Below are 27,575 nucleotides of genomic sequence, written 5' to 3' on the forward strand. Positions count from 1 at the left end.
TGTCTGTTGACATGGATCATCATTTCGATAGTCTGTTGACAAGGACCATCATTTGGATAGTCTGTTGACATGGATCATCATTTGGATAGTCTGTTGACACCGAGTCTCTTTTGTTTATAATGTATTGACGCGCAGAAGCATTTGAATAGAATGTTGAAACGGGGTAATACTGCTGTGTGTTTACACGGGGTAATACTGCTGTGTGTTTACAGGGGGTAATACTGCTGTGTGTTTACACGGGGTATCATAGATGGGGGGTTGGGGTAGGGAGCAGCATTCATTTTTGTAGCTCAGTGGGTTGGGGATGGCTTGAGGGGTGTGAGAGCATGTGCGTGAGTGTGTGTCCGGAGACAGGGGCGGTCTCTGGGCCCTGTTCCACAAAGCGATGTTAGCGCAACAACTAGCATAAGTCAATGGTAAAGTATGGGAGGTCATCTTAGTACAAATCTTTGTGGATCAGGGCTCAGGTTTACTGATCATCCCTTATTACCAGCCAGAGTGGTCAATGTGAAGTAGGTCACAGGTAGCATGACACTGGTGATGACTTGAGCAAATGTCAATGGATTATGATTAGGTGGTAAGTTAAACCACATGAGGCACGTTTGACCCACCGGCTAAAGATATCCTTGATAGCAAGGTCAGGGGTTACACAACAATGACAACTATGTCGATTGTGTTCCTTGTTCCTTGTACAGGGAGTATCCGAATTTCAGAACTGCAACATCCCCATGTCCACGGATGATGCCCAAAATGATACCCTTGTCAACAGACTATCCAGATGATATCCCGTGTCAACAGACTATCCAGATGATATCCCGTGTCAACAGACCATCCAGATGATCTCCCGTGTCAACAGACAATCCAGATGATATCCCGTGTCAACAGACAATCCAGATGATATCCGGGGTCAACAGACCATCCAGATGATCTCCCGTGTCAACAGACAATCCAGATGATATCCGGGGTCAACAAACAATCCAGATGATATCCGGGGTCAACAGACAATCCAGATGATATCCTGTGTCAACAGACAATCCAGATGATGATATCCCATGTCAACAGACCATCAAGACCCCCCCCCCCCCCCCCCCCCCCCCCCTCCAACACACACACACAGCTTTATCAGTCCATTAATCTTGGATGCAACATTAAACCCCTTTTCCCTTGACAGGGTCCAGATTTTGTCAAATTTCAGTCATATTTGTCCCATCATTGAGGAAGCATGATGTGATAAGCAAGCTGTCAACAGGTAATAATAGTTTTATTTCACAAGAAATCATCACATACAATTTGTGACTGTCTTGAGTAATGCTCAACATTTATTTTTATTATGACATGAAGAACCATCAGCTTTAGACACCTAAAGCTATATATTTTAAAAGTTGTATATATCGTTACACAAAATGGCCATTCATATTTGCAAAAAACAAAACAAATGAAAATGTCTGGTGGCAAGAGATTGTTCTCCTAGTGATGTATGATATAATCACCTTCCCGAGGCAAAGGACCAGTTTCCACCCTTGCCGAACAAGACTGAAATTTATGTTTTGGCTGGACTAAAGAATCCATGCCTAGTCGAATCAAAATCTCATAATGTTATTGACATCCGGTCCGTGAACTGCTGTGCAGAGTTAGGTCAATTGCAGGATTGGCCAAGCATTTGTATCGTCAACTTAACGTCTACAGATATTTTCCAAACAGCCTCATGTTTAATATCAAGGTACTCAAGTAATTTGATGCATTTCGCGAAAACCCGTTTTATAACAATACATAAGATAGCTATGCGAGAAATCACAAAGAATAATGAAGAACGTTTATTTCACGATAAAACATTGTTCTATCTTGACGTTATTTCTGGAGATGCCAACACGCGCTTGCAACTTGATGACGTATATTGCACAACGTTATTCTTGAGAGAGGGGTGTCTAGTGAGTTCTCCAAAGATGTAGCTGGGCAGGGGTATGTGAATCGGTATTGGGAGAAAAGGTATAGGTAATCGAAGCGAGGATTGTGAGAATATGTGGGAAATACCCACCTGTGCAAAAAATGGACTTGTCCGACAGTGCCGAGGTCATATTCTATTGAGGGAGTCATCATTATTAAGATACGGATACATATATGTGAAGCTTGTACATTTCATCATCCTTAAAGTGGCTGCACATAATGTTGATATCATATACAATAAACAAAAACTTATGGTCATTGTTTAACGTACAATAAACCATTGCAAGAAGAACATACCACTGGGGGATGCACCCCTCATGGTTTATTCTCCCTGCGGTGTTTTATTGTACGATAAACAACTCTGACTTTATTTTCAACCAGATGGCCTTGACAGTTGCCATTTTGTTTAAAGCAAATACTAGTAATATGATAGGTGAAATCTGAGAAGGAACATAATTAGTAATTGCCACTGGTGGCGCTACAATCAAGCCACGGAATTCCAGCCTTGTCTGGCAATGGTGGAAACTGGACTTTTAAAGTCAGTTAACTCCCTTGCCTTGGGAATATGGATATTATCAAGGGAATGTCAGGGAAATAAGTAAATATGCACAGTTTTTTATCAACTGGCAAACCAATATCACACAATCATATTAATGTGAAAACATTTTCTTAAAGATAAACAGTTTATCCATATGTGCTTAAAATATTAAAATAGATAAATACTATTGATTATAAAACTGTTAACAGAGCAATATTACTTGAATATTAAACAGGTATAAAACCATAATCACTCAACCATTTGATTTTAAGAATTCTTTACTCAGAAAATTTGAATATTTTGAATAGACAACCTGAAATCCGTAAAAAAAAAATGTTTAAATATCGTCAAACCTGATATCACCTTTCCACTACATGACCACTGATATGTCCTCGAAATATTAACATAATGAATATGTAAATATAACATCAAATATTTGCCATGTTCATACAAGAAACAAGTGAAGTACATTGTGACTAGTTACTCAGCTGGTGCTAATACTTGACAAGCAACCCTGTGTCCTTTTTATACAGTGGACTCCTCAATCCAGACACATGGTGGCTCAGATGATTACAACTAGATTTGTTTGTTTACAGCCACGCAGCTGTCTCACCTGTATGGCAGTGGCCTCTAAATAATACAAATCTGGACCAGACAAACCAGAGAGTGATAATATGAGCAGCTATCTACATCACCAAGCTTTACCACCAGATCCATTAGGTCAACTCTTATTACCAGCATAGGTAACTTGGGACATATAATTCAATCCTGGAACCCCCTTGGAGGTGAATACTTTTACCAAACCTTACATAACTGTGTACAAAGTGAGTACATTGAGATGAAAAACATCCCAGTCATAGAGCATCATGGCTGCCAAGGACCTGGCTCAAGCAGATATCTCACTCACCAAACTTCTAACCTCAAACTACCCATACTTTGCTACTCTGGAAATTTCTTAATCCGGACAATTTTAATTAGAGTGCCACCATCCATATTAATGGGGTTTCACTGCATGTAATATATTGCTAGTGATTTAATGAAATGTTTCATCAGTAAATAATGAATAGCAATTATTCAGCCACGTTGAGGTGTCCTGTAAATAATCACAGATCCATATGTCATCACAGATCCGGAGCACCTACTCCCCCATTTTAGTTGTTTTGTCTTATTCAAAATCCCCATATACAAATATTTCAAATTTACTGATGAACAGAATGTAGCTTCTTCAGGTTATTTTGGAAACTACCTGTCATGCTTTCTCCCACATTCAGGTATTATGACTGAAGTACTGTTCAAAGCTGCCTAAAGCCCAGTTCACTCACTATGTCCTTACATCAGCATACTTTTCAAGCATCTATATTTATCCATCAAGACAAATTATACAATATTGAAATAGCAATGCAAAGTGAGTGAGTATAGTTTTACGCTGCTTTTAGCCATATTCCAGCAATATCACAGAGGGGGACACCAGAAATGGGCTTCACACATTGTACCCATGTGGGGAATCGAGCCCGGGTTTTCGGCGTGACGAGCGAACGCTTCAACCACTAGGCTACCCCACCGCCCCTAACAATACAAAGACCAGCATAATTGAATATGGGTTATATGTGTGTGGCATGCGTAAGTGTGTTTATGGTCAGATGCAAGGATCCTTGAAGATTCCAGGTTAGAATTCGAAGCCACTGGATTGTCTGGTCCTGACTTATTTACAAACCCCCATCACTGCTGGAATATTGCTGAGTGCAGCATTAAACAACAAACAAACAGATGCAAGGATAACTAAATACTCTGATGATTCAAATTGTTTGTTTGTATATACCGACATAAACTGTTTAAACATACATTCAATGTGTATAAATGTCATGCATCAAACTAGCATCAGGATATTACACTCCATTTCACCTCAGACTAACGGAGAAAATAGGGAGTATGGAACAAGACAATAGATGCACAAATTAGAAGCAAACACAAGCAGGACCTCTCAAAGGAAACAGATCAGAGAAAACTGTTTACTAGCAGTAAACAGTATAAAAGCCTAATCGAACCTGAAAAGTACCTCACCCTTTTAATTGATAGAAAGCAATGTAATATTTTGATAAGACTGAGAACGGGGTTGTTAAGGTTGAAAGTTAACAAAGGGAGATGGTCGTGGAGTGACTTAAGTTATGTATATGTCCTTTGAAATCTATGGATTGAAGATGAATATCATTTTACCTTCTTATGTAATTCCTGTAAGAGTATAAAACACCTTTATCTGCTTAAAATGTATTGCCATAATCCGATATATGTATAAATTAAGACGTCTTCTGACTTCGAAATATGAAATGTTACTGAGAAACTTACATAAATATCTATGTCAAAGCCAAGAAATAGGACAGTGTTTTGCAAATACTGGAATACTATGATGTAAGTTACGTATCAATTGGTGTACCACTGCTGTACCTATTAATGCACTTTCTCTGCATAATGGCTAGTGGGCTTAATACAAATATAAGACTTGACTTGTAGTTGAATGTTGATCAGGCCACAATAAATTAATTATCACATTTCACTAATTAGACATTTCATTTTTATATTGAACCAACTGCTTAAGGCACATTAACTGAGAATGGATGTGACCTGCACAAGGCATGAATGTTTGCTAGGGCTACATCTACGGTATATTTCAAACAGTGAGGAAAGAAAGAAAGAAGGGGCCACACATAGCAACTTTCATTATCTGTAGGTACTTGGGGGAAAAGAATATTATGGGAAGTGGGTAATTTGTAGTGTATTTTTCTGTTTAGCACTGCACACAGCAATATTCCAGCTGTATGACAGTGGCCTGTATATAATCAAATCTGGACCAGACAATCCAGTGATTGACATCAGCATCGATCTACGCAATTGGGATATGATGACATGCATCAACCAAGTCAGTGAGCCTGTCCACCCGATACCATGAGACACCGCATACGAAAAGCTAAGTCGACTTTTACAGCTTGAAGACCTAGTCCAACCCAGATCTTCATGGGTCGGAATTTGTAGTGAGTTGGGCAGGGAGGTCAATCTAATAATTGATTTATTATGGCCTTAGTGGACTAGGAACATCGACAGAAAGTGACTGTATGATTAAGGATGTTATAAAGAGAGAAGAATATTGTGCTGCCATTCACACCCACAGAACAAGTATCTATTTAATAAAAGGTAATGCAAATGAAAAAGAAAGCATGAGTACAAAACAGATTATTGGAGGGACTATTCGTTTGAACTCTGACACTGGCTTTTCTACAGTAGTTTTTTCAATACACAAAGTATATAGTGTTGCTTTTACATATAAACATGTTGGAATATTGCCTCAACATTAACCACAATGACAAGCATGATTGCAGTCTAGCTTAGATTGACTATCATCAATCTATGTGACTATATTCCTCCATTTACAAAAAAAACATACTCACTTTACCATATTCATATATCAGATAATTTTGTGTCTACATAACTATCACTGATTCAAGAGGCCACCTGCAGTTATAAACACATGGCAGAATGACATTCATATAAATAAATAAATGACTGACATTTATTTTTATTTTGACCGACCTTGTGTGGAAAAGATTGAATAAATTCTTGAAAATATAATTTTAAAAAGTGTGGCCCAACAAAGATGTATAGGCAGAGTACATTTTATGATAAACTTTCAGTTTAATAATGACTCACAACATCGACATCTAGATTTTCAAAAAAAAAAGATACCCTGTAGGCACAAAGGAACTATGTTGGACATGTTATCAATACATATATTGGCCACTGGTACAAGCAATGTGTAAATAATACTGCCTGTAAGTAATGCTCTGAGGACCATATTAACGTTCACATATTTCTACCATCTACTTTGTAAAATGTTAGTAGAGGTGATAGACTAGTCAGTAATATAAAGATAGCATTTGATACCTTTCATTGTTGTCCATAAAGATGCCTGAAATAACAACACATTCATAGGTCAACACCTTACATGATGAAATAGAAATAGAAAAAATAAAACAACACAAATAATAGAACTTTAATAACAAAACTGGGATATTATTTTCAGACTATTCTTCCAAACTATGGTTAGTAGCGGCCTTTACTTTCATATTCAGTTCATGTTAGTGTTCAATCATCAAAGCTAAGCACCCTCTGAAACATGGTTGTGATCCGTTCACCGAGTGTCAGATTCTCATCCCCATCCAACAGACAGTAGGCTGTGAAGCACACTGATGCCACGCCCACTGCTGCCATTCCAATACAGAGCTTTCCTATCACCTGAAATGAACAATGTCATCTGAAATTAATTTTGCTTCTATTTATGGCACTATGTAATTGTACTGCTTGTACTGTCAGTTTGATAGAGATCTTAAAAGTAATTTGGCTTTGACATTATAGCTCTGTCAAGGCTGGACAAATGTCGTACTAGCAACAAATGATATTTTCTTTAACAAAGCAGACAATACTTTTTTTAACTTTGACAAGAGGCAGGAGGTCAAATTAAATAAATGTTGTAAAGGTTGATTTGAGGTGCAAGCCACAAAAAATGGAACAAAATAGAATAAGAATACAGAGAAAAGGATATTCACAATAAACACATTTTTTCTAGCAAACCCAGCATTGTTTTTAGTTTTTTTTTGTTTTTTATAATGTTTACAAATTTTGGAATAAACTGGCAAGAATGTCTGGCAAGAATGGTGAAGTCATGGTGCCTCATGGAAAGAAAATTAATTTTTTGTCATGAAGCAGACAAAAAATACTTTCAGTTTGGACGACATAGTGACATGAGCATCTGAGAACCAGATCTCATTTACCCTGATGTCAAGATTACTGCAGTCCAACATATTCATCTACTGTGTGATTGCCCAGTTTGTTTGGTATGAGAAGAGCATAACTGAAACAAGTGACTTTGAATTTAGCAAAGATAGCTGCAATAGTGCTGATGCATCATTTATCAGTATTCACCCACGCTTTGCTGGAAACTTACTTGATCTTGCCACTTGCGTCTGTTGATACATTCGTGATACCTTGTCCGTGTGAAGGACACCTGAAAATGGCATTACTGGCATATATACTCTACTGTATTCTCACATCATCAACCATTTTACAATACTGACACTCAAAGATGACAGGCTGTATCTGAGGACATTTGACTTGATGAACTGCACTCTCTAAAGTCATCTGAAATATCTAACGTCAGCTAGGACCATGTATAGTGTATTCATATATGTATATAAGTTACATGCTTCAATTGTTCCTTTAGAAGTAGCATTTAATAATGAATGCTATTTCTAGTTTAAGATATCTGTTGATTATGAAGAGTATATCATAAAGACCCCAAAGTATTCATCCAACAAGTGAGGGGAAATGGGGTTTAATGTCGCATTCAAGATGATTGCACTTATATAGCGACGTGCATGCATGTGTGTGTGTTTATAGTGCTAGCACTCTAAGATACCATGCCACAGAAGACATGAGCGTAACAACAACTACTATCTTTTAACATCTTTTGGTATGATGTGGCCGGGGATCCGAACCGCCGACCTTCCGCTCTCCGGGCACACAGGCGCTCTACCACTAGACCACTAGACCACAGAGGTGGCCTATTCATCCATCAGAGCTCCTGGAGGTTCTACTACACCAAATCAGTACCAGTTTGGAGAGTGCGGTTTTCGTAGGGAGCCTTCAGTGCAGATCGAGAGATATCTGCAGGCTGTGATTGGAGGATATTCTGTAAGATTTTTATGTCTTTCAAATGTACATCCATCCAGTTATTAAAACTGACCATGTTTTTCTATATTTAGTACTGTCTTTTTCAACATGATGACTTATGCTGAATGTGACCACAGCTATTTTCAAGTAGGTGACATTTGGTGCGAAACTGGGGGTGGTGTGTTTAGCTTCCGGTACTCGGAAAAGGAGCTGGCTAAGCTAGTCATTTTTATTTTTTTTATTGCTGCTCTAAGGCCAAACTGTGCACACACATACAGGTAATAGCTGTTGAATGCTTAGTTATTTAAAAAAAAATCATAACGTTACTATAGAAGTCTATGGGAAAACATTTGGTTGTGTGTAACCTGGAGCTCTATAAGAATAACCAAATTGTGAAAATGTTTCCATGAATCTGGGCAAGTGTATATTTGCTTTTCACAAGAATAATTTCTTATTCTGACATCAACAGTGATTCAAAATGACCAGTCTTATGCAGACCAAATTAGTACTTATCTATTATCAAACCCAACAAATTGACACATTTTCTAAAACCTTGGTATCAAGTGAATGACCATAGGATGTTTGCTTCAAGTGATATCAAGCAAAATTTAAAAAACAATGCAAATCTGTAAATAATTGAGTCTGTTTCAGTGTGTAAAGGCAATGATCCACACAAACAATGTCAGACAATGTAACCAAGCCACGAATCAGTCAGCTCCCCAGAGAAGCATGGAGTACTCACAGTGGATCGACCTGTCCTGGATCCCTCCAGGTTCCCAACAAGGGAATTTGTACAGTAATGATAAGTACAGTAAACTATGGTTATAACCAACTCAAAGGGATCACTAATTTTAGTTCATTATAACAATAGTTCGTAAAAACATATATGTAGCATATACTGTAAATCTTGAAATTAATGTGTCTCCAAATTAATACGACTGCTGACCCGTAACCAAAAATGTGATTCCCCCCACCCCATTCCCAGTGGAACGTTGGTTGGTTGGTTGGTTGGTTGGTTGGTTGGTTGGTTTGTTGTTTAACGCCTTACTCAGCAATATTACAGCTATATGACGGTGGTCTGTAAATAATCGAGTCTGGACCAGACAATCCAGTGATTAATATCATGAACATCGATCCACGCAATTGGGATCGATGACATGTTTCAACCAAGTCAGCGAGCCTGACCACCCGATCCCGTTAATCGCCTTTTGCGACAAGCATAGTCGCCTTTTACGTCAAGTATGGGTTGCTGAAGACCTATTCTACCCCGGAATCTTCACGGGTCCCCAGTGGAACGATGCATATCCTTACCATAATCCAATCAAACAGCTAATAGCACCGCTTATCAGCACTGAGTTGAGCACTTCCGTAATAACAATAAACAGTGTATTCCTAAAAAACAACACACAGTTTATATGTTTATTCTGTTGACTAGCATTAAGTTGAACCAACAACAGTTCACTGATTGGAGTGGTCAATGATTACCCGGTACTAGTTTGATACGAGTGGGTAGAACTCCAGCAGTGATAGCTCACCGGATGCCTATTGTGTAATTCCTATTCTTCAAATGACATTGTTATGGACTTGTGACAACTGTGAAGCTTCCTTGATGTGAACAAAGACCACTCGCATTTTTCGCATTTAATTCACGCTAGCATTGATTTAAAGATTTACAGTATACAGCAAATGGTTGGGACCAAAAAAACAATTTCTCACATGCGCCAGTTCGTTATATCCGCTAGTTCATTCTAAGCTGTTCATTATAAACATAGTTTACTGTACACTGTGCACATTCTGTTGACACCCAACACCTGACAATATACATCGTTGACAGGGCACATGGTGCCAGACAGCAGTGCAGTTAATGCCTCATTACCATGAGACCATTACACATACATTCACCATTTCCCATTCAACAGAGACAATTCAGTTATAACAAGGTCAGTGGAGATATCAGAATGTCAACAAGTGTTTGTAACATGGCTTCTCCCAAAAGACTTGTAACTTGGTAAATAGTCTATTTTCAGCTATGTTAAATTTTGTTATAGTGCAGAAGTCCCATTGGGGCCAACCATGTTTATACTTTAGTAAGCCCTTCAGGACACACTTCCAGGGGCGCCAAACAGCTTTTGGAGTTCTACAAGATTTTTTTTCATTTATATTCAGTAGTTTACTGTGTGATTTGAGTGTTAAGTAAAATGGGTACAATAGGTAACATATCTAGGCACTCACTACACATGGTAGTTTACAGGATGATCTTGGTGTAGGATAAAGTGGGTACAACATGTTTATGTATCTAGGATCTCACTATGCATGGTAGTTTACAGGATGATCTTGGTGTAGGGTAAAGTGGGTACAATTGGTAACATATCTAGGCTCTTACTATGCATGGTAGTTTACAGGATGATCTTGGTGTAGGGTAAAGTGGGTACAATTGGTAACATATCTAGGCTCTCACTATGCATGGTAGTTTACAGGATGATCTTGGTGTAGGGTAAAGTGGGTACAATTGGTAACATATCTAGGCTCTCACTATGCATGGTAGTTTACAGGATGATCTTGGTGTAGGGTAAAGTGGGTACAATTGGTAACATATCTAGGATCTCACTATGCATGGTAGTTTACAGGATGATCTTGGTGTAGGGTAAAGTGGGTACAATTGGTAACATATCTAGGCTCTCACTATGCATGGTAGTTTACAGGATGATCTTGGTGTAGGGTAAAGTGGGTACAATTGGTAACATATCTAGGCTCTCACTACACATGGTAGTTTACAGGATGATCTTGGTGTAGGATAAAGTGGGTACAACATGTTTATGTATCTAGGATCTCACTATGCATGGTAGTTTACAGGATGATCTTGGTGTAGGGTAAAGTGGGTACAATTGGTAACATATCTAGGCTCTCACTATGCATGGTAGTTTACAGGATGATCTTGGTGTAGGGTAAAGTGGGTACAACATGTTTATGTATCTAGGCTCTCACTACACATGGTAGTTTACAGGATTATCTTGGTGTAGGGTAAAGTGGGTACAACATGTTTATGTATCTAGGCTCTCACTATGCATGGTAGTTTACAGGATGATCTTAGTGTAGGGTAAAGTGGGTACAATAGGTAACATATCTAGGCTCTCACTATGCATGGTAGTTTACAGGATGATCTTAGTGTAGGGTAAAGTGGGTACAATTGGAAACATATCTAGGCTCTCACTATGCATGGTAGTTTACAGGATGATCTTAGTGTAGGATAAAGTGGGTACAATTGGAAACATATCTAGGCTCTCACTATACATGGTAGTTTACAGGATGATCTTAGTGTAGGATAAAGTGGGTACAATTGGTAACATATCTAGGCTCTCACTACACGTGGTAGTTTACAGGATGATCTTAGTGTAGGGTAAAGTGGGTACAATTGGTAACATATCTAGGCTCTCACTATGCATGGTAGTTTACAGGATGATCTTAGTGTAGGATAAAGTGGGTACAATTGGAAACATATCTAGGCTCTCACTATACATGGTTACTTAGTTTACAGGATGATCTTAGTGTAGGGTAAAGTGGGTACAATTAGAAACATATCTAGGCTCTCACTATGCATGGTAGTTTACAGGATGATCTTAGTGTAGGGTTAAGTGGGTACAATTGGAAACATATCTAGGCTCTCACTATACATGGTTACTTAGTTTACAGGATGATCTTAGTGTAGGATAAAGTGGGTACAATTGGTAACATATCTAGGCTCTCACTATGCATGGTAGTTTACAGGATGATCTTAGTGTAGGGTAAAGTGGGTACAATTGGTAACATATCTAGGCTCTCACTACACATGGTAGTTTACAGGATGATCTTGGTGTAGGGTAAAGTGGGTACAATTGGTAACATATCTAGGCTCTCACTATGCATGGTAGTTTACAGGATGATCTTAGTGTAGGGTAAAGTGGGTACAATTGGTAACATATCTAGGCTCTCACTATGCATGGTAGTTTACAGGATGATCTTGGTGTAGGGTAAAGTGGGTACAATTGGTAACATATCTAGGCTCTCACTATGCATGGTAGTTTACAGGATGATCTTAGTGTAGGATAAAGTGGGTACAATTGGTAACATATCTAGGCTCTCACTACACGTGGTAGTTTACAGGATGATCTTAGTGTAGGGTAAAGTGGGTACAATTGGTAACATATCTAGGCTCTCACTACACATGGTAGTTTACAGGATGATCTTGGTGTAGGGTAAAGTGGGTACAATTGGTAACATATCTAGGCTCTCACTATGCATGGTAGTTTACAGGATGATCTTAGTGTAGGATAAAGTGGGTACAATTGGTAACATATCTAGGCTCTCACTACACGTGGTAGTTTACAGGATGATCTTGGTGTAGGGTAAAGTGGGTACAATTGGTAACATATCTAGGCTCTCACTATGCATGGTAGTTTACAGGATGATCTTGGTGTCGGGTAAAGCGGGTACAACATGTTTATGTATATAGGCTCTCATTATGCTTAGTTTATATGTTGTGAAACGCGGCACTCAGCAATATTTCAGCTAATTGATGGGGTGTCTGCAAATTGTCTGGACCAGCCACTCAAGTGATCGACATCATGAGCATCGATCTACCGTTGCTGTAGTTTAGTAGGTATTTACATGAATAGTAGTCAGTAGCCATGAGAGTGTCTATCATAAATATAACATATGATCTCACCATGGTAACCAGAGTATGTAGAGAGTGTGAGTATGACACATATGGTCTTACCATGGTATACAGGGGGATCCAGGCTTTGGGGAAGAGTGTGTACAACAAATTATCAATCCGCTTCCTCAACAAGAATATTGGTGAGTTCACAGACTTCCTCATCTGAAACATTTACAATATATCTTCAGAAACTTCAGCCTAACGCAACGTCTACATGTCGGATGTCTTTGTCTAATTCAGTACCTCTCTCAAACGTTTCAACAAAGTCTCCATAGGATGTCACAACAGGCTAATGGCTCAATACTGTTTCGCTCAGGTTTTAAGGGATCTCGATGGAGAGAGATTTAGAGTAAAGGATCTGATTTTAATGAGTTCTGAATTAGTCCAAAGCTCAACCCAGGCTTTAGAGAAGGAGTGATAGCCTGTATGTAGACCACCCATTGATCAAAGAGGCTTCATGTTGTTTTTTCCCCCATGCAGTAACAGTAAGAGCTGACATGTAACAGGAAGCATACATGATGATATGATTGCATCGTAAGACAAATATTGCTTCAATTAGCACTGTTGACTGCAGCTTTGTAGTCATTGTAACATGTCTACTTTAAATATACATTTCACATACACAAAATAATTGGAGAATTGAGTTCCAGTGTACAAGGACCTGAACACAGCATTACTCACCTCTATGTAATTGTACATCGCCAGATCACAGATAGCTTGAGCATCTTTGTTTCTGAAGCTTGTGAACTGTTCAAGAGATGCAGCTGCAATACAGAATGTAAATACCCATGACACATTAACACATATACCACTGAGGTAACCACATTGTCAGTGACTCACAACATGGTGGTAGTGCTGACTCACGACATGGTGGTAGTACTGACTCACGACATGGTGGTAGTGCTGACTCAAGACATGGTGGTAGTGCTGACTCACAACATGGTGGTTGTGCTGACTCACAACATGGTGGTAGTGCTGACTCACAACATGGTGGTAGTACTGACTCACAACATGGTGGTAGTGCTGACTCACAACATGGAGGTTGTGCTGACTCATGACGTGGTGGTAGTGCTGACTCACAACATGGTGGTAGTACTGACTCACAACATGGTGGTAGTACTGACTCACAACATGGTGGTAGTACTGACTCACAACATGGTGGTAGTGCTGACTCACAACATGGTGGTTGTGCTGACTCACGACATGGTGGTAGTGCTGACTCACGACGTGGTGGTAGTGCTGACTCACTTGGTAGTAGTGCTGACTCACAACATGGTGGTAGTACTGACTCACAACATGGTGGTAGTGCTGACTCACAACATGGTGGTTGTGCTGACTCACAACGTGGTGGTAGTGCTGACTCACAACATGGTGGAAGTGCTGACTCACAACATGGTGGTTGTGCTGACTCACGACGTGGTGGTAGTGCTGACTCACGACATGGTGGTAGTGCTGACTCACAACATGGTGGAAGTGCTGACTCACAACATGGTGGTTGTGCTGACTCACGACGTGGTGGTAGTGCTGACTCACAACATGGTGGTAGTACTGACTCACAACATGGTGGTTGTACGAACTCACAACTTTGCCGCTGCTGTTCATGCATTGAATCATTGACTGGATTCACATCTGACAGCTTCTACTCCATCTCAGTGGTCACGCCATACTTACACAGGTCATTGTGACACTGGTCCAGTATTTCATCAAACACAAGGCAGTCTTCAAACCCCTGAAACAAGCAGATTGTAGTTTACAGTTTCTACTGTCATTAAGTATACTCCTAAAAGAAAAAACAAAAAACGCATAACCAGATGTTATGAGACAGTGTGGAAGTATCAACACCTCTGATAGGCCATTGGGATCAGAGATGGTTTATGAAGGTGATTCTGAAATGTCGGGTCAGATTATGTTCACAATCCGGGAATTGCTGTTGTTACAGAGGATGGTGGCGGGTACACCTTTGCAGCAAATGAACTTAGGGATTATGAAATGGTCCTGGGTTGTGTTGTAACAAGGGGGATGTCCTGACCAGCATCGGTCACGTGGTGACATAATGTTGTTGGTGCTCAGGGATACACTGAACATCCTGGGTAAAGCCATCTGCGATTCTCGTGTTTTCCAGTCATCTGAAGATATTGTTCCACTGTGTTCCAGTTAGTGGTCACCTGGCTTTGCAGTTGAACAGATGCTCCCAGACAAAGTTTTGGTAACTGAGAACCCACCATATGTATCGGCCTGTTGATCATTTTTATATGTGAGGTGCGGTTTATCGTCGCATCCAACATTATTGCACTTATATATACAGCGATTAGCATGCACTTGTGTGTGGTATGTGGTTTTCCTAGTCTGGACCAATGCCAAGTTTATAGTGCTAGCCCACTGAGACATGAATACCCCACTCAGACACAGTATACTGACTCCGAGCCGACCAGTCCTTGTTTTAGTCCCTTAATTCTGATCATCAGGCAGGGTAACAACAAGTACCATTTTTTAACATCTTTTGGTATGATGCAGCCAGGGATCGAACCCCTGACCTTCCAGGCAATGTCTACCACTAGACCATGGAGCCGGACCATTTAAACGTGAAGATGCATGTGCATTAACCTTAACCTTGTTGTTTTCATATAGTGTTTTCTTTCTGCTTTATTTCTTTTACCTAGTTAGGCCTATATGACACACATTACATCTATGTTCTCCTGTATAGAGAAGCTTGGTATAACATGTTCCTGACAAAGATTGCCTCTGCACACCTAGATGTTTTCTGTAAACTCAAACCTTTAGGGTCGGAATGTGATTATAAGGACTAGACTAGGGAGATACACTAGATTACAATAGAAACCTTACTATCCACTCAGTCAACACAGCAATACAACAACAATATTAGCAGTCAATGAAAATATTTGTCTGCCAAATGTTGACATGAACATATGTCACTTCAAAGAGTTCATGTAGCTTGGAGTAGTTTTGACATCATCACTACAAAATGTTCCCTAATGTTTTATTGTAAATTGTTGGATGGGCATCAAGTATTTGAGACATGATGTCCCAGAGCAAGATCTTACAGCATTCATTCCTTGTCCATAGAACGGTACCATGGCATGGGCTGCATCTCCCATCAGTACTGCCTTGTCTCCGACATGATAAGGTGAGCACTGGAAAAGTATACTTTCATTTATGTAAGAAATATATGACAAGGGGGCATTGTTTACAGTACAATAAAACACTTCAAGGAAAACAAACAACAGGCCTTGAGTGGTTTATTCTCAATGTAGTGTTTTATTGTACAATAAACAATGACCAAATTATCACAAAGTGAGTGAGTGAGTGAGTTGGGTTTAACGCCGCTTTTAACAGTATTCCAGTTATATCGCGGCGTGTCAGCTTAATGTAGGAGGAAAGCCCGAAGTGATGCAGGTCTCAGACGTTTACCACTTCGGTGAAACCCACGAGCACGGGTATGGTGCTGACAAACCTAGAAACATAATTGGGGCGAACCGGGGTTCGAACCCACAATCATAGGTTTCTGGCGTGCCCAAGGGACGCAACTCTGCACAGCGAATCGCGGCGCCTTAGACGACTGGGCCAACCGTGCCCCCAAATTATCACAAAGATATCTTATATATGAAAATAATATTTTTACACATTTATCTACATTTTCTCACACTCGATAAAAACCATGAGTAATATCAAATAACCCACTGACATGTACTGTACTACCCACAAATACTAACATTGAATGTACTACCCACAAATACTAACACTGAATGTACTTCCCACAAATACTAACATTGAATGTACTACCCACAAATACTAACATTGAATGTACTACCCACAAATACTAACATTGAATGTACTACCCACAAATACCAACACTGAATGTACTTCCCACAAATACTAACATTGAATGTACTACCCACAAATACTAACACTGAATGTACTACCCACAAATACTAACATTGAATGTACTTCCCACAAATACTAACATTGAATGTACTACCCACAAATACTAACACTGAATGTACTACCCACAAATACTAACATTGAATGTACTTCCCACAAATACTAACATTGAATGTACTTCCCACAAATACTAACACTGAATGTACTTCCCACAAATACTAACACTGAATGTACTTCCCACAAATACTAACATTGAATGTACTTCCCACAAATACTAACATTGAATGTACTTCCCACAATACTAACATTGAATGTACTTCCCACAAATACTAACACTAGTACTGAATGTACTTCCCACAAATACTAACATCGAATGTACTTCCCACAAATACTAACACTGAATGTACTTCCCACAAATACTAACATTGAATGTACTTCCCACAAATACTAACACTGAATGTACTTCCCACAAATACTAACACTGAATGTACTTCCCACAAATACTAACACTGAATGTACTTCCAACAAATACTAACACTGAATGTACTACCCACAATTACTAACACTAGTACTGAATGTACTTCCCACAAATACTAACACTGAATGTACTTCCCACAAATACTAACATTGAATGTACTACCCACAAATACTAACATTGAATGTACTTCCCACAAATACTAACACTAGTACTGCATGTACTTCCCACAAATACTAACACTGAATGTACTTCCAACAAATACTAACACTGCATGTACTTCCCACAAATACTAACACTGAATGTACTTCCAACAAATACTAACACTGAATGTACTTCCCACAAATACTAACACTGAATGTACTACCCACAAATACTAACACTGAATGTACTACCCACAAATACTAACACTGAATGTACTTCCCACAAATACTAACACTGAATGTACTTCCCACAAATACTAACACTGAATGTACTTCCAACAAATACTAACACTGAATGTACTTCCCACAAATACTAACACTGAATGTACTACCCACAAATACTAACACTGAATGTACTACCCACAAATACTAACATTGAATGTACTTCCCACAAATACTAACATCGAATGTACTTCCCACAAATACTAACATTGAATGTACTTCCCACAATACTAACATTGAATGTACTTCCCACAAATACTAACACTGAATGTACTTCCAACAAATACTAACACTGAATGTACTTCCCACAAATACTAACACTGAATGTACTACCCACAAATACTAACACTGAATGTACTACCCACAAATACTAACATTGAATGTACTTCCCACAAATACTAACATCGAATGTACTTCCCACAAATACCAACAATTACATCAAAGAGACTGTTCCAAGGTCCAGTGACAGTTTCCATCACTGAGGGTCAACACGTAACTGGTGTCATGTGTGAGTCACTGAGCCAGTGTTATTAGGTAATCAGGCTTAGTGTTATGAGTTAGATGGTTAGACATCATGAAATTTGATCAAATATATGTACTTCAAGTTGTAGCAGGATCACGAGGGGTACATGGGGTTCTATGCGTCCCGCGTAAGGTTTTATACCACGAGCCGGAGGTATAAAAGCCAATGTGTCCCTCGTTATCCCGCTACAACAAATTTATCTTACCGACATGTTTTAATGTGACATTGTAAAAGAATTAACACAAATTCAAAATTGATAGAAAACAGCCGTTCGATTGAGCTGAGGTTAACTTGTGGTATGTCTCATGACTTCCATTGCCTCGGAAAAAGCATGCGGCTGTTTGCTCTGAAGCGGGGTATAAGGGTATTCTGCCCCTAAGAAATCCACAAGCAGTTTATATAGCTTGTGGCAGGGTATAAGAGATTTGTTCCCTGGTGAAAAATTTATTACCCTCCAAGGCAGGTTACACAGTATTTTATCAAGATCATGCGGACCAATCAGATCTCATCATTCTGACATGGAGGTATGATAAATGTATTTGTAGATCCTCTTGAATGGACAGATGTGAGTGGATGTCAGGAATGTTACATAGGTAATGATAAACTTACCTTGATAGACACCATCGGCAAACCTTTACTACTCAAGTAGGTTTTCTTCAATGCAGCTCTGAAATACAGACAGACCGTGCTGTAACATCCCTATAGATTTGTGCTCAACTGACTATTTAAGGTTCAGACATCATAAAGTGATCTTTGATCTAATGTTTTTACCTATGTGAATCTCTACAAACTGAAATTTGTAAATGGTAATTATTTAAAAAGTAAAAGTTAATATACAGCGGTTTAAGGCTTAATCACATCAGTGTCCTTTGACTTTCTTAATAAGTCCCTGCCCAAAACATCTTTTACAGACGACCCTCTAGAAGTATCTATCTTTTTTTCATGAACCTCAACTTAGTTATGAAATATTTCTACATTTAATATTTATTACTACCCTCATCCAAATTTGGAATTCTTATCACAGCCTCGCCCTTGAACTTGTCAAGTTTCTCAATGCTACTCTGCTACTCTGATATTCTCCTCACAGCACATGCTCTTGACCTCTCTAACTGTCCATTCTAAAATGTTTCATAAAAACAAAAATGTTTTCTTGAATAAAGGTAACACGTAAACATTCCTCAGAACATCCAGTCTCTGTTTTTTATCTCATTTATATCAGGTAATTTACCATATAAGGAATTTCACAAGTTGTGAAAAAATTGAGAACAAATATTTTATTCTTGCTAAGAAGCAAAACAAAGTAGGTCAATAGGGAACTGATTCTTTTTACTTTTCATTAATAAACAAACAATATTTGTTTTCATATTTCACCTCACTGACATTTGTTTTAGGATTACACATAAAATAAGACATGATATTAAATTATATTTTTATCTCATTTCAACCCCTGACAAACAAAAAGGTGGCCAACTACAAAGGACAATTAAAATATGTTTGACTATTCAAAACATTACAGGAAGAATCATTTCACCAAAATAACTATCACACTTTATTTCATTTCATCAATAAATTATTTCTTTCCCAAAGAAAATAAGTCCCATAAGAAACACATATTTTAGCAAAGTATCCTTGAACATTGCATACTTTTCCAAGTTGTGATTAATCTGGAATCACAAATACAAACAAAATATAAAACTGTAAAAAGAAATATTAAAGAGAAGGTAAAAAATAATTCAAGACAAAGAGAATTCTGGATCCAGGGCCTTGCAGATCTTAGCATCAATTTTGACAGGACTGCATTAGGCACCAGTAGAGTTATCCTCCATAACTCTTGATCCAAACTCCATGCCAGTGCGTGCTACCATCATATACAGTGATAGAGTTGTGACTGTGAGGAGCTTGCCAAAGTTGCCTTCTGCTAGTAGTGGAAGACACAGTAGCAGCAAGATTTGAGGACATTTGGCAGCAGTATGTCTTATTCATTGGAGGAAACAGATGGATAAAGTTTCAAGAATTTGACTGTCAAGGTAAGTGATGAAATTAATATGCTTTGTGTTTTCTGTGATATGTGGCAAATGCAGGTAAGCCAGACTGTCCCCAAGATCTATTCATTCCATCAGTGTTGTCTCAAGTTTCTATATAGTATAATCAAAGAATTCTGTATGGTCCTTAATTTCCCAGACAATAGATCTCTAAATATTTCTGGGGTCTAAATATGGTTTAGTTTTAAATTATAAATCTATAATCTAGTTGGAACACGTCTTTTCCAGTTTTCATTTTGTCATTCTTCAAACTGTTCATTGTCAACAGGACACCATGGAGTTTTTCTTGCAGTTCATTTTAACATGGTACTGGTCATATGTTGTAGAAGATTTGATGTGAAACAGGAATAGGTCATCCACAAGTGTACTGCAAAAGATGACTCCTCTTATGCTACCCATGATGAAAAACATTACAAGAGAAATGTTTTGGGAGGAATATAATCCACTGATTACAAAGATTTTAACAAGTAAACTATCTGAGAATTCGCCTTTTGTCCCTGTCCCCCACAAATATGCAAAGAGGAGGGGGGTGCAGTGTTGGGGATCAGGAAATTAGAATCTTTAATATTGTACAGACTCCAAAGTTACCTATGCTTTGATATACCCTTGATAACCTGCAAAGTTTTTCGTGGGGCACCCACTATGTACTCTCACAGGTTGAATGTGTTAATCCCCAACTCTGTAGTACAATATTTGTTTACAAACTTTGGTAGGTAAGACCGCCACCAATAGTGTACGATCTTCAAAGAACAGATTCCATCTAGGATTTCTAACATGTTGTGAGACAATAGGTCTATTTCACAAGTTTATACCTCTCGTGTAAAGTTCTAGTTTGGTATAGATGGTGTGTATCCTGACAACAATATTAATTCACATTATTGCCCTGATTGAAAAATAATTAAAATAAGTTTTACAGTATTTCTATTTTGGACAGGATCAGGCTATTTTGCCATTTTGCTTGACACAGGCATCCTATTTTCAAATCCAAATTTCTTGGGCTGTTTTCAAAATCTGTTAAAGAGCATTTCAAGAAATGACAAAGGTTACACAGGATCTAAGAAATGTCCTGAATCATATTCATAACTTTTAAGACCAAGTTACTTTCATATTTTCTCTTTTGGCAGTAAGTTAGCAATAGTTATCTGGAAATTGTATAAGAGTGGATTAAATCAAGAAACCTTACTAAAACAGCTGAGTGAGTGAGTAACAGTATTCCTGTTGTATCACGGCATGTCAGCTTAAAGTTGGAGGAAAACCCGAAGTGATGCAGGTCTCAGAGGTTTACTACTTTGGTGAAACCCATGAGCACAGGTATGGTGCTCACAAACCAAGAAACATAATCTGGGTGAACAAGGATTCGAACCCACAATCATAGGTTTCTGGCGTGCCCAAGGGATGCAACTCTGCACAGTGAATCGCGACAACTGGGCCACCCATGCCCCCAAAACAGCTGAGAGATTACTCACTCTCCAATGATTGGTATGGAGTCAGGAAATTTAGCTGTGAAGAATTCCATCAGTTCCTTTTCCGTTGTGATTTCCTCGAACCTGTCAAACTTCATGAACAGGGTGGCAGTGAATGTCTTGTCTTGGTTGGGCAGACCAATCATCATGAACTCATTTCGTGGCCATATGTGAAGATAGTTGGTGGCCATAGCAAACTAGTAACAGAAACTTATTGCTTGTCATACAAGACATATAGTTATGAACACAATAATATCACAACTGTCATGAACACATTGCCATCAACACATGTATTATTTCACAACAGCCATCAACACATGTATTATTTCACAACAGCCATCAACACATGGTTTATTTAACAACAGCCATCAACACATGGATTATTTCACAACAGCCATCAACACATGTATTATTTCACAACAGCCATCAACACATGGATTATTTCACAACAGCCATCAACACATGGATTATTTCACAACAGCCATCAACACATGGATTATTTCACAACAGCCATCAACACATGGATTATTTCACAAGTCATCAACACATGGATTATTTCACAAGTCATCAACACATTCCTCATACAGTCATGCCCCGCTTATACGGACTTCAGATATCCGGAAACCTCGGTTCCCGGACGATTTTCATTCCAAACGAAATAATTTCTATATAAATTTACCCGTATATACGCAAATTCAGTTTCCAGAACCGGATGGTCATTTTCATACACAAAACACTGAAATGCACACAGAATTGTCTCACTTATACACTTATATTACCCGGACAATACACTTCCGCTGGTGGTAATCCTTTGATTCGTGAGAAGTCAATTAACCAAGTGACACTGAGTTACGTTTGAGACGAGCTTGTTTATTGTACATGTAATCCCATTCCATAAATATGGCGTCTGTGGAGGTCAGAGGTCAAAGTTGTGACTTCAAACTGTGAGTAAGGCCTGTCAACCAGCGAAATGTAAGTAACACGCAGTTACAGCACGCGCAAAAAGGGAAATTTGTCTGTTTAAGGAAAAACACCCGTCAGCAAGTTTGGAATTTGGAATTATTGTTTAAAATTCAAACCTCAAAATGTGGTAAAGTCCAAACTTCCATGACAGATTTTTTGAAACGTGTATGTCTTGAATAAAGATTGAGTGGATGTATCTGTTTGCTCTGTCATCTGTCATGAGTTGCATAATTGAAGGGAAGTAACTCTTCCAGTGAGAAGCTGGTTTCAGTTATACGGAAATTCGTTTATACGGACACGACTGTATCACACAACTGTCATTAACAAATGGATTATTTGATGATAGTCATCAACACAAATGTGAGGATAAGTACTAAGACACGTACACTCAGAGTCACATGAGTCAGGGTATTAAATGTTACACTTTGTACCAGAAAAGAATCCAGCCGTGTTCCAGCCACCTAAAGTGCTTCCTTCCACTCACCTCGCCTGATGGTGTAGGATTAATAACCAGCTCCATGTACCCATGTGGGATGTACTCCTGCGCATAGTTAAACCTACTGCTCTGTCGGATCATTTCTTTTCTCACGGATGAGAAAGCTCCATCATTGCCAAGGATTAGGTCAACGTGCTGTGTCACCTTGGTTTTATCTGGCCTGAAATGACATTGAGAATAAACTCATCTGAAAGCAAAAACATGATATTAAATTTTGGAACCAAAGGAAAGTTGAAATTCACATTTTTCCCCGACAGAAGTTACATAAACATATTCTTATTTTAGTTTAACTGTATGAAGGAAAACCACAACAAAATGATGGAAGTCAAACAAAACTATAGCAATGATCTAGACTCTGGAGATCACCTGTAAGATTTATTCTTTCGAGAAGACCATTTCACATTCAAAGTCAATTCAGCATTTTGGGGGTTTTGAGTTTTTGATAAACATTTTCATCTTTCATTAACCACTGTCAAGTTTCACATGAGCAAGTGACTGAAAATACTTATATTTTGGTCATTCAGCAATGACAAAGTTAAAGATTCTGTTTAATTGTTTAGAAATTCTAACTATTTACATCCAGGGTCATTTTTTCTTATAATATTTGTTCGTGCTGACATCTGAAAAGATCACCTGGAACCATGACTTTCTCTCTATCAGTAGAAGACAACACTCTTGACACATTTTACCTTTACCAATATGTACGTTGTTGTAATAAGGCTGTACAATAAAGTCGAAATCAGATTTTTCACGGCCACAGCTGATAACACAACAAGTTTGTGAAGATTTGCTCACTTCTTAAATTATGCAGATACAGTGATCCCAGAAGGCTTCATGTAATACCATTAAAAAAAAAAGCTACCTCCAGGCATGTGTCAACAGCTTTCAAAACTATCTTATCTTTGATGACTTTTGGGATTTTTAAAACTATTCCCTCTGAAGAAAACCATTCAAATGCGATTACAATTGTCAGCTAAGGGACGTACATAACTTCACACCTTCACACATAGCAGTTTTACTCTAACGAATATAGGACAACAGGATCGATTAAAGTATATAAAGTGTTCTTGACACATTGTATATCACTTCTAAATAATTTACTTACTTTTCAAAGATGATTTCCCCAGTTTGAAAGTCACAGCTGACAAGTTTGTGTTCAAAGTGGAGACTGACATTCTCTCTTTCATCTGCAGCTGGAACATGAAGACTCGTACACTAAACCACCTGGCTGGGATACTATTATATGGATAACATGTACTATTATTTCAAAAAAGTGGAACCACTTTTAACACAGAAGTTTTATCCTAATATTTTGTTTGTTAATTGTTTAATGCCACACTCAGCAATATTCCAACTATATGACCGCGGTCTGTAAATAATCGAGTCTGGACCAGACAATCTTGTGATTGACATCATGAGGATCAATCCACGCAATTGGGATCGATGACATGCATCAACCAAGTCTGCATCAACCAAGTCTGCACCCACCCAGATCTTCACGGGTCTGATCCTAATGTATGGGTATTGAATAAGTGGTGACAGTCGCTTCTAATCCTACTGTATATATGGCATACATGAGATATGTGTTTGTCATTCCACTACAGGTATGGTATAAGCCGAGTTATTTTATTGTCATCCTCCTGCATATATGCATAAAGTGAGATATTTGCTTGTTATCCTACTGCATGTGTAGTTCAAGTGGACATATTTGCTTGTTATCCTACTTTGTGTATGGTACAAGTTGAGATATTTGCTTGTTATCCCACTGCACCTTAGCTTTGGTATAAGTTGATATATTTTATTGTTAACCTACTGCATGTACAGTGTTTATTCTACATGTACATAAGCAGGGTTGGTCCATCAGTGACAAAATGTCAGGTAATTTCCAAAAAGAAGCCATGGACATAACACTTTTTTCTTGAAACAAACAGTCAGTACCAGACACAGCCACTTGCAGTTCAGCTCACTGACCTTCAAAAACATGCATGGAGATTAATGATTTGACTGTGATACTTGACATAATCTTGACACAATCTTGACACATGACAAAAACCTAAGGAAGCTGGTAAAACAAATGCCACCACCTTGCTATTCATGGCAGCCAGAAAGCTTATATCAGTCCCAGGTGAATTATGAGGTAAAATCATCAAAATTCTGTGGTAAAATTCCAAAACTCTGCCATAAACAGAATAAAACATTAAAACAAATACGTAAAAACATTTCCTACTAAAAAATTAATAAAACTCTTCTTTTTTTTCTTTACAAATCTTAATCTCTTGCATTTAGACATTTCAGGTGGGTTTCACATGTCAACTTTATTTAGTTAGAATACCACATGAACGTTACAAAAGGGAGAATTACTATTCAAATTTTGTTTTATTGTAGGATTCATATGTTGTGTGTTCGCAAGGTAAATGTTTGAGCATCAGTCAATTTCGAAATTTCATGGAAACACTTGAAAATAATGAAAATGAATAAAATCTAAATATGCTATACATTGGATACTTATCCTGCAAGCTTTTACTACTGGAATAAACGGAAACATCAAACCATCTAGTCTGGGGTAATTTCTACCCATGCCACATCTCAGAGATAATGACAGGGATAAAACAGCAAAGTCAGTAGCCGAGCACCCAAACCAACCCTCCATTATGGATTCAATGGAACAATTGCTGTGGAGAGCCATGGTCAAGCGACAGCTCGAATCTCATGAGGGTTGTTGGCTCTAGGCAGGTCCATACCAGCGAGGTCGTAAGTCTGCAAGATAATGAAGTACAGCCTCAATGAGTTAGTGTTACGACTAACTTCCATCTGGGATGCAGGCAGAACCAGAATGAACAATTGTTTCCGAGATCCACATAGTGTCTTGGATCGACGATAATGGAAGAACGTGGGAAGGATCTGTACAGCTGTGCTGGGAGTTGATTCTTAGCAATGAAATCTCAGCACAAGCCAAGAATGACAGCACCGTGCGCTCTGCGCTTGTACCATACTTGTGAGACATGAAGGGTGTGCAACTTGCTGACTAGAGCTGCTGTAGCTATAACCAAGAAAAATGCCTTCTTTTTGGCAGATTGAAGGAAGAAGATGAGTGGAGTGGTTCAAAGGAAGTGATACGGAGCGACTACAATACCACGTTCAAATCTCAGGCTGGTGGATGAAACTTGGCACCTTATATTAATCCTCAAAGATGCAACAACCGCAATAATGACTGAAGTTTCGGAATCTTGGTTATTCTGAGATCCATAGGAACAGCCAACACCAATTTAAGGGCAACCAGATAAGTTCATTGTTATGGTACTACCCTTGAAGTGAAAGTGAACTTGTCTGGAGCTGGTTATGGCAACTGATGGTAGGGGATGTACCAGTAGATGTGCCCCCCCGGGCTAATTTTGGTTGGTGGTGAATGGGTTGATGAGTTGCAGGCTGAACTGCTGACACACAAGGGTGAAGGAATCTGGGTTGAGCATCCACTCTATAGGAGCTACTTCGTCCGGTCTGGAGAGTGTGTCTGCCAGGATGTTGTGACAACCAGGGATGTGCTGGATGATGAACCTTGGAAAAGTCTGAGACAGTAGGAATGAAAAGTGGGGAGTCCCCTAGTTGCTAGGACACCAGACAATCGTGATGTTGCCTGTGGATATGGCATGCACTGTGCGCTTAAGATGGATCTGCCAGTGAGACACGTCCAGGATGATTGCTTCAAGTTCCAGATTGTTGATGTGCCACCAGTGCTGATCGTTTTACCAGAGACCAGAGGCAGTCTTGTCCTCCAGATGAGCCCCCTTAACCCTGTCATGAGGTGTCGATGAACAGGTGGAGTGTGGGCTTGAGCGCAGTCAAGGAGACACCGTCGCAGACATTCGATTCCACTGTACTTCAATGAAGATACAGGCTGGGGTCAATCGGGAGCGTTATGGAGGCAAGAGGGTTCTGCCCACGAATAAATGGAGCCAGAAACTGCTGTAGCAGGCGAGGTTGGAGTTGGCCTCTGGACGTCAGACCCATTAATACCTGCCATTGACGAAGTGTACAAACCTGGTAGGGTAGGAAGGAGATTGTGCCACCTGTCATTTGGTACTAGGAGGAGATCCTGGTCCATGTGAAACAGGCCACCTATGAGTAAGTTCTGACTTGAGCTCGTTGATGATCCTCCCCAGTTGAGCAAGTACACTACGAGTGATAACATTGTGAAGGAGGTCCTGATGATTCAGTAGACAATCATTGATGTAAGCCTTGAAATGAATGTTCCTCAAGTGCAGGTATGTGGCATTTGGCTTGGTAATCTGGGTAAATAACCACGGGGCCATGGAAATGCCAAATGGGAGGTTCAGCAACTGGTATTGGATAACCTGGAAAAAAAACCTGAGGAACTGCCGGCAACTGGGGAGGATT

The 27,575-nt window shown here is 39.0% G+C and overlaps 1 protein-coding gene across 1 annotated transcript in view; it reads right to left on the bottom strand.

Moving 5' to 3' along the window:
• Positions 1-27,575, bottom strand: part of LOC124124245 (kynurenine 3-monooxygenase-like) — a 54,418-nt gene that overhangs the window by 3,928 nt on the left and 22,915 nt on the right. The window contains exons 5-15 of the mRNA XM_046487376.2: positions 24,286-24,373; positions 23,169-23,340; positions 21,725-21,918; positions 18,826-18,883; positions 15,956-16,045; positions 14,565-14,622; positions 13,575-13,657; positions 12,954-13,055; positions 7,476-7,535; positions 6,638-6,766; positions 6,416-6,440 (exon numbers count right to left, since the gene is read on the bottom strand). Of these exons, the coding sequence (XP_046343332.2) occupies positions 6,416-6,440; positions 6,638-6,766; positions 7,476-7,535; positions 12,954-13,055; positions 13,575-13,657; positions 14,565-14,622; positions 15,956-16,045; positions 18,826-18,883; positions 21,725-21,918; positions 23,169-23,340; positions 24,286-24,373 (1,059 nt within the window). The remainder of the gene's footprint in view (positions 1-6,415; positions 6,441-6,637; positions 6,767-7,475; positions 7,536-12,953; positions 13,056-13,574; positions 13,658-14,564; positions 14,623-15,955; positions 16,046-18,825; positions 18,884-21,724; positions 21,919-23,168; positions 23,341-24,285; positions 24,374-27,575) is intronic.

Source organism: Haliotis rufescens, unplaced genomic scaffold (assembly GCF_023055435.1).
Source record: "Haliotis rufescens isolate VD_foot unplaced genomic scaffold, xgHalRufe1.0.p SCAF_3, whole genome shotgun sequence".
NCBI lineage: Eukaryota > Metazoa > Mollusca > Gastropoda > Lepetellida > Haliotidae > Haliotis > Haliotis rufescens.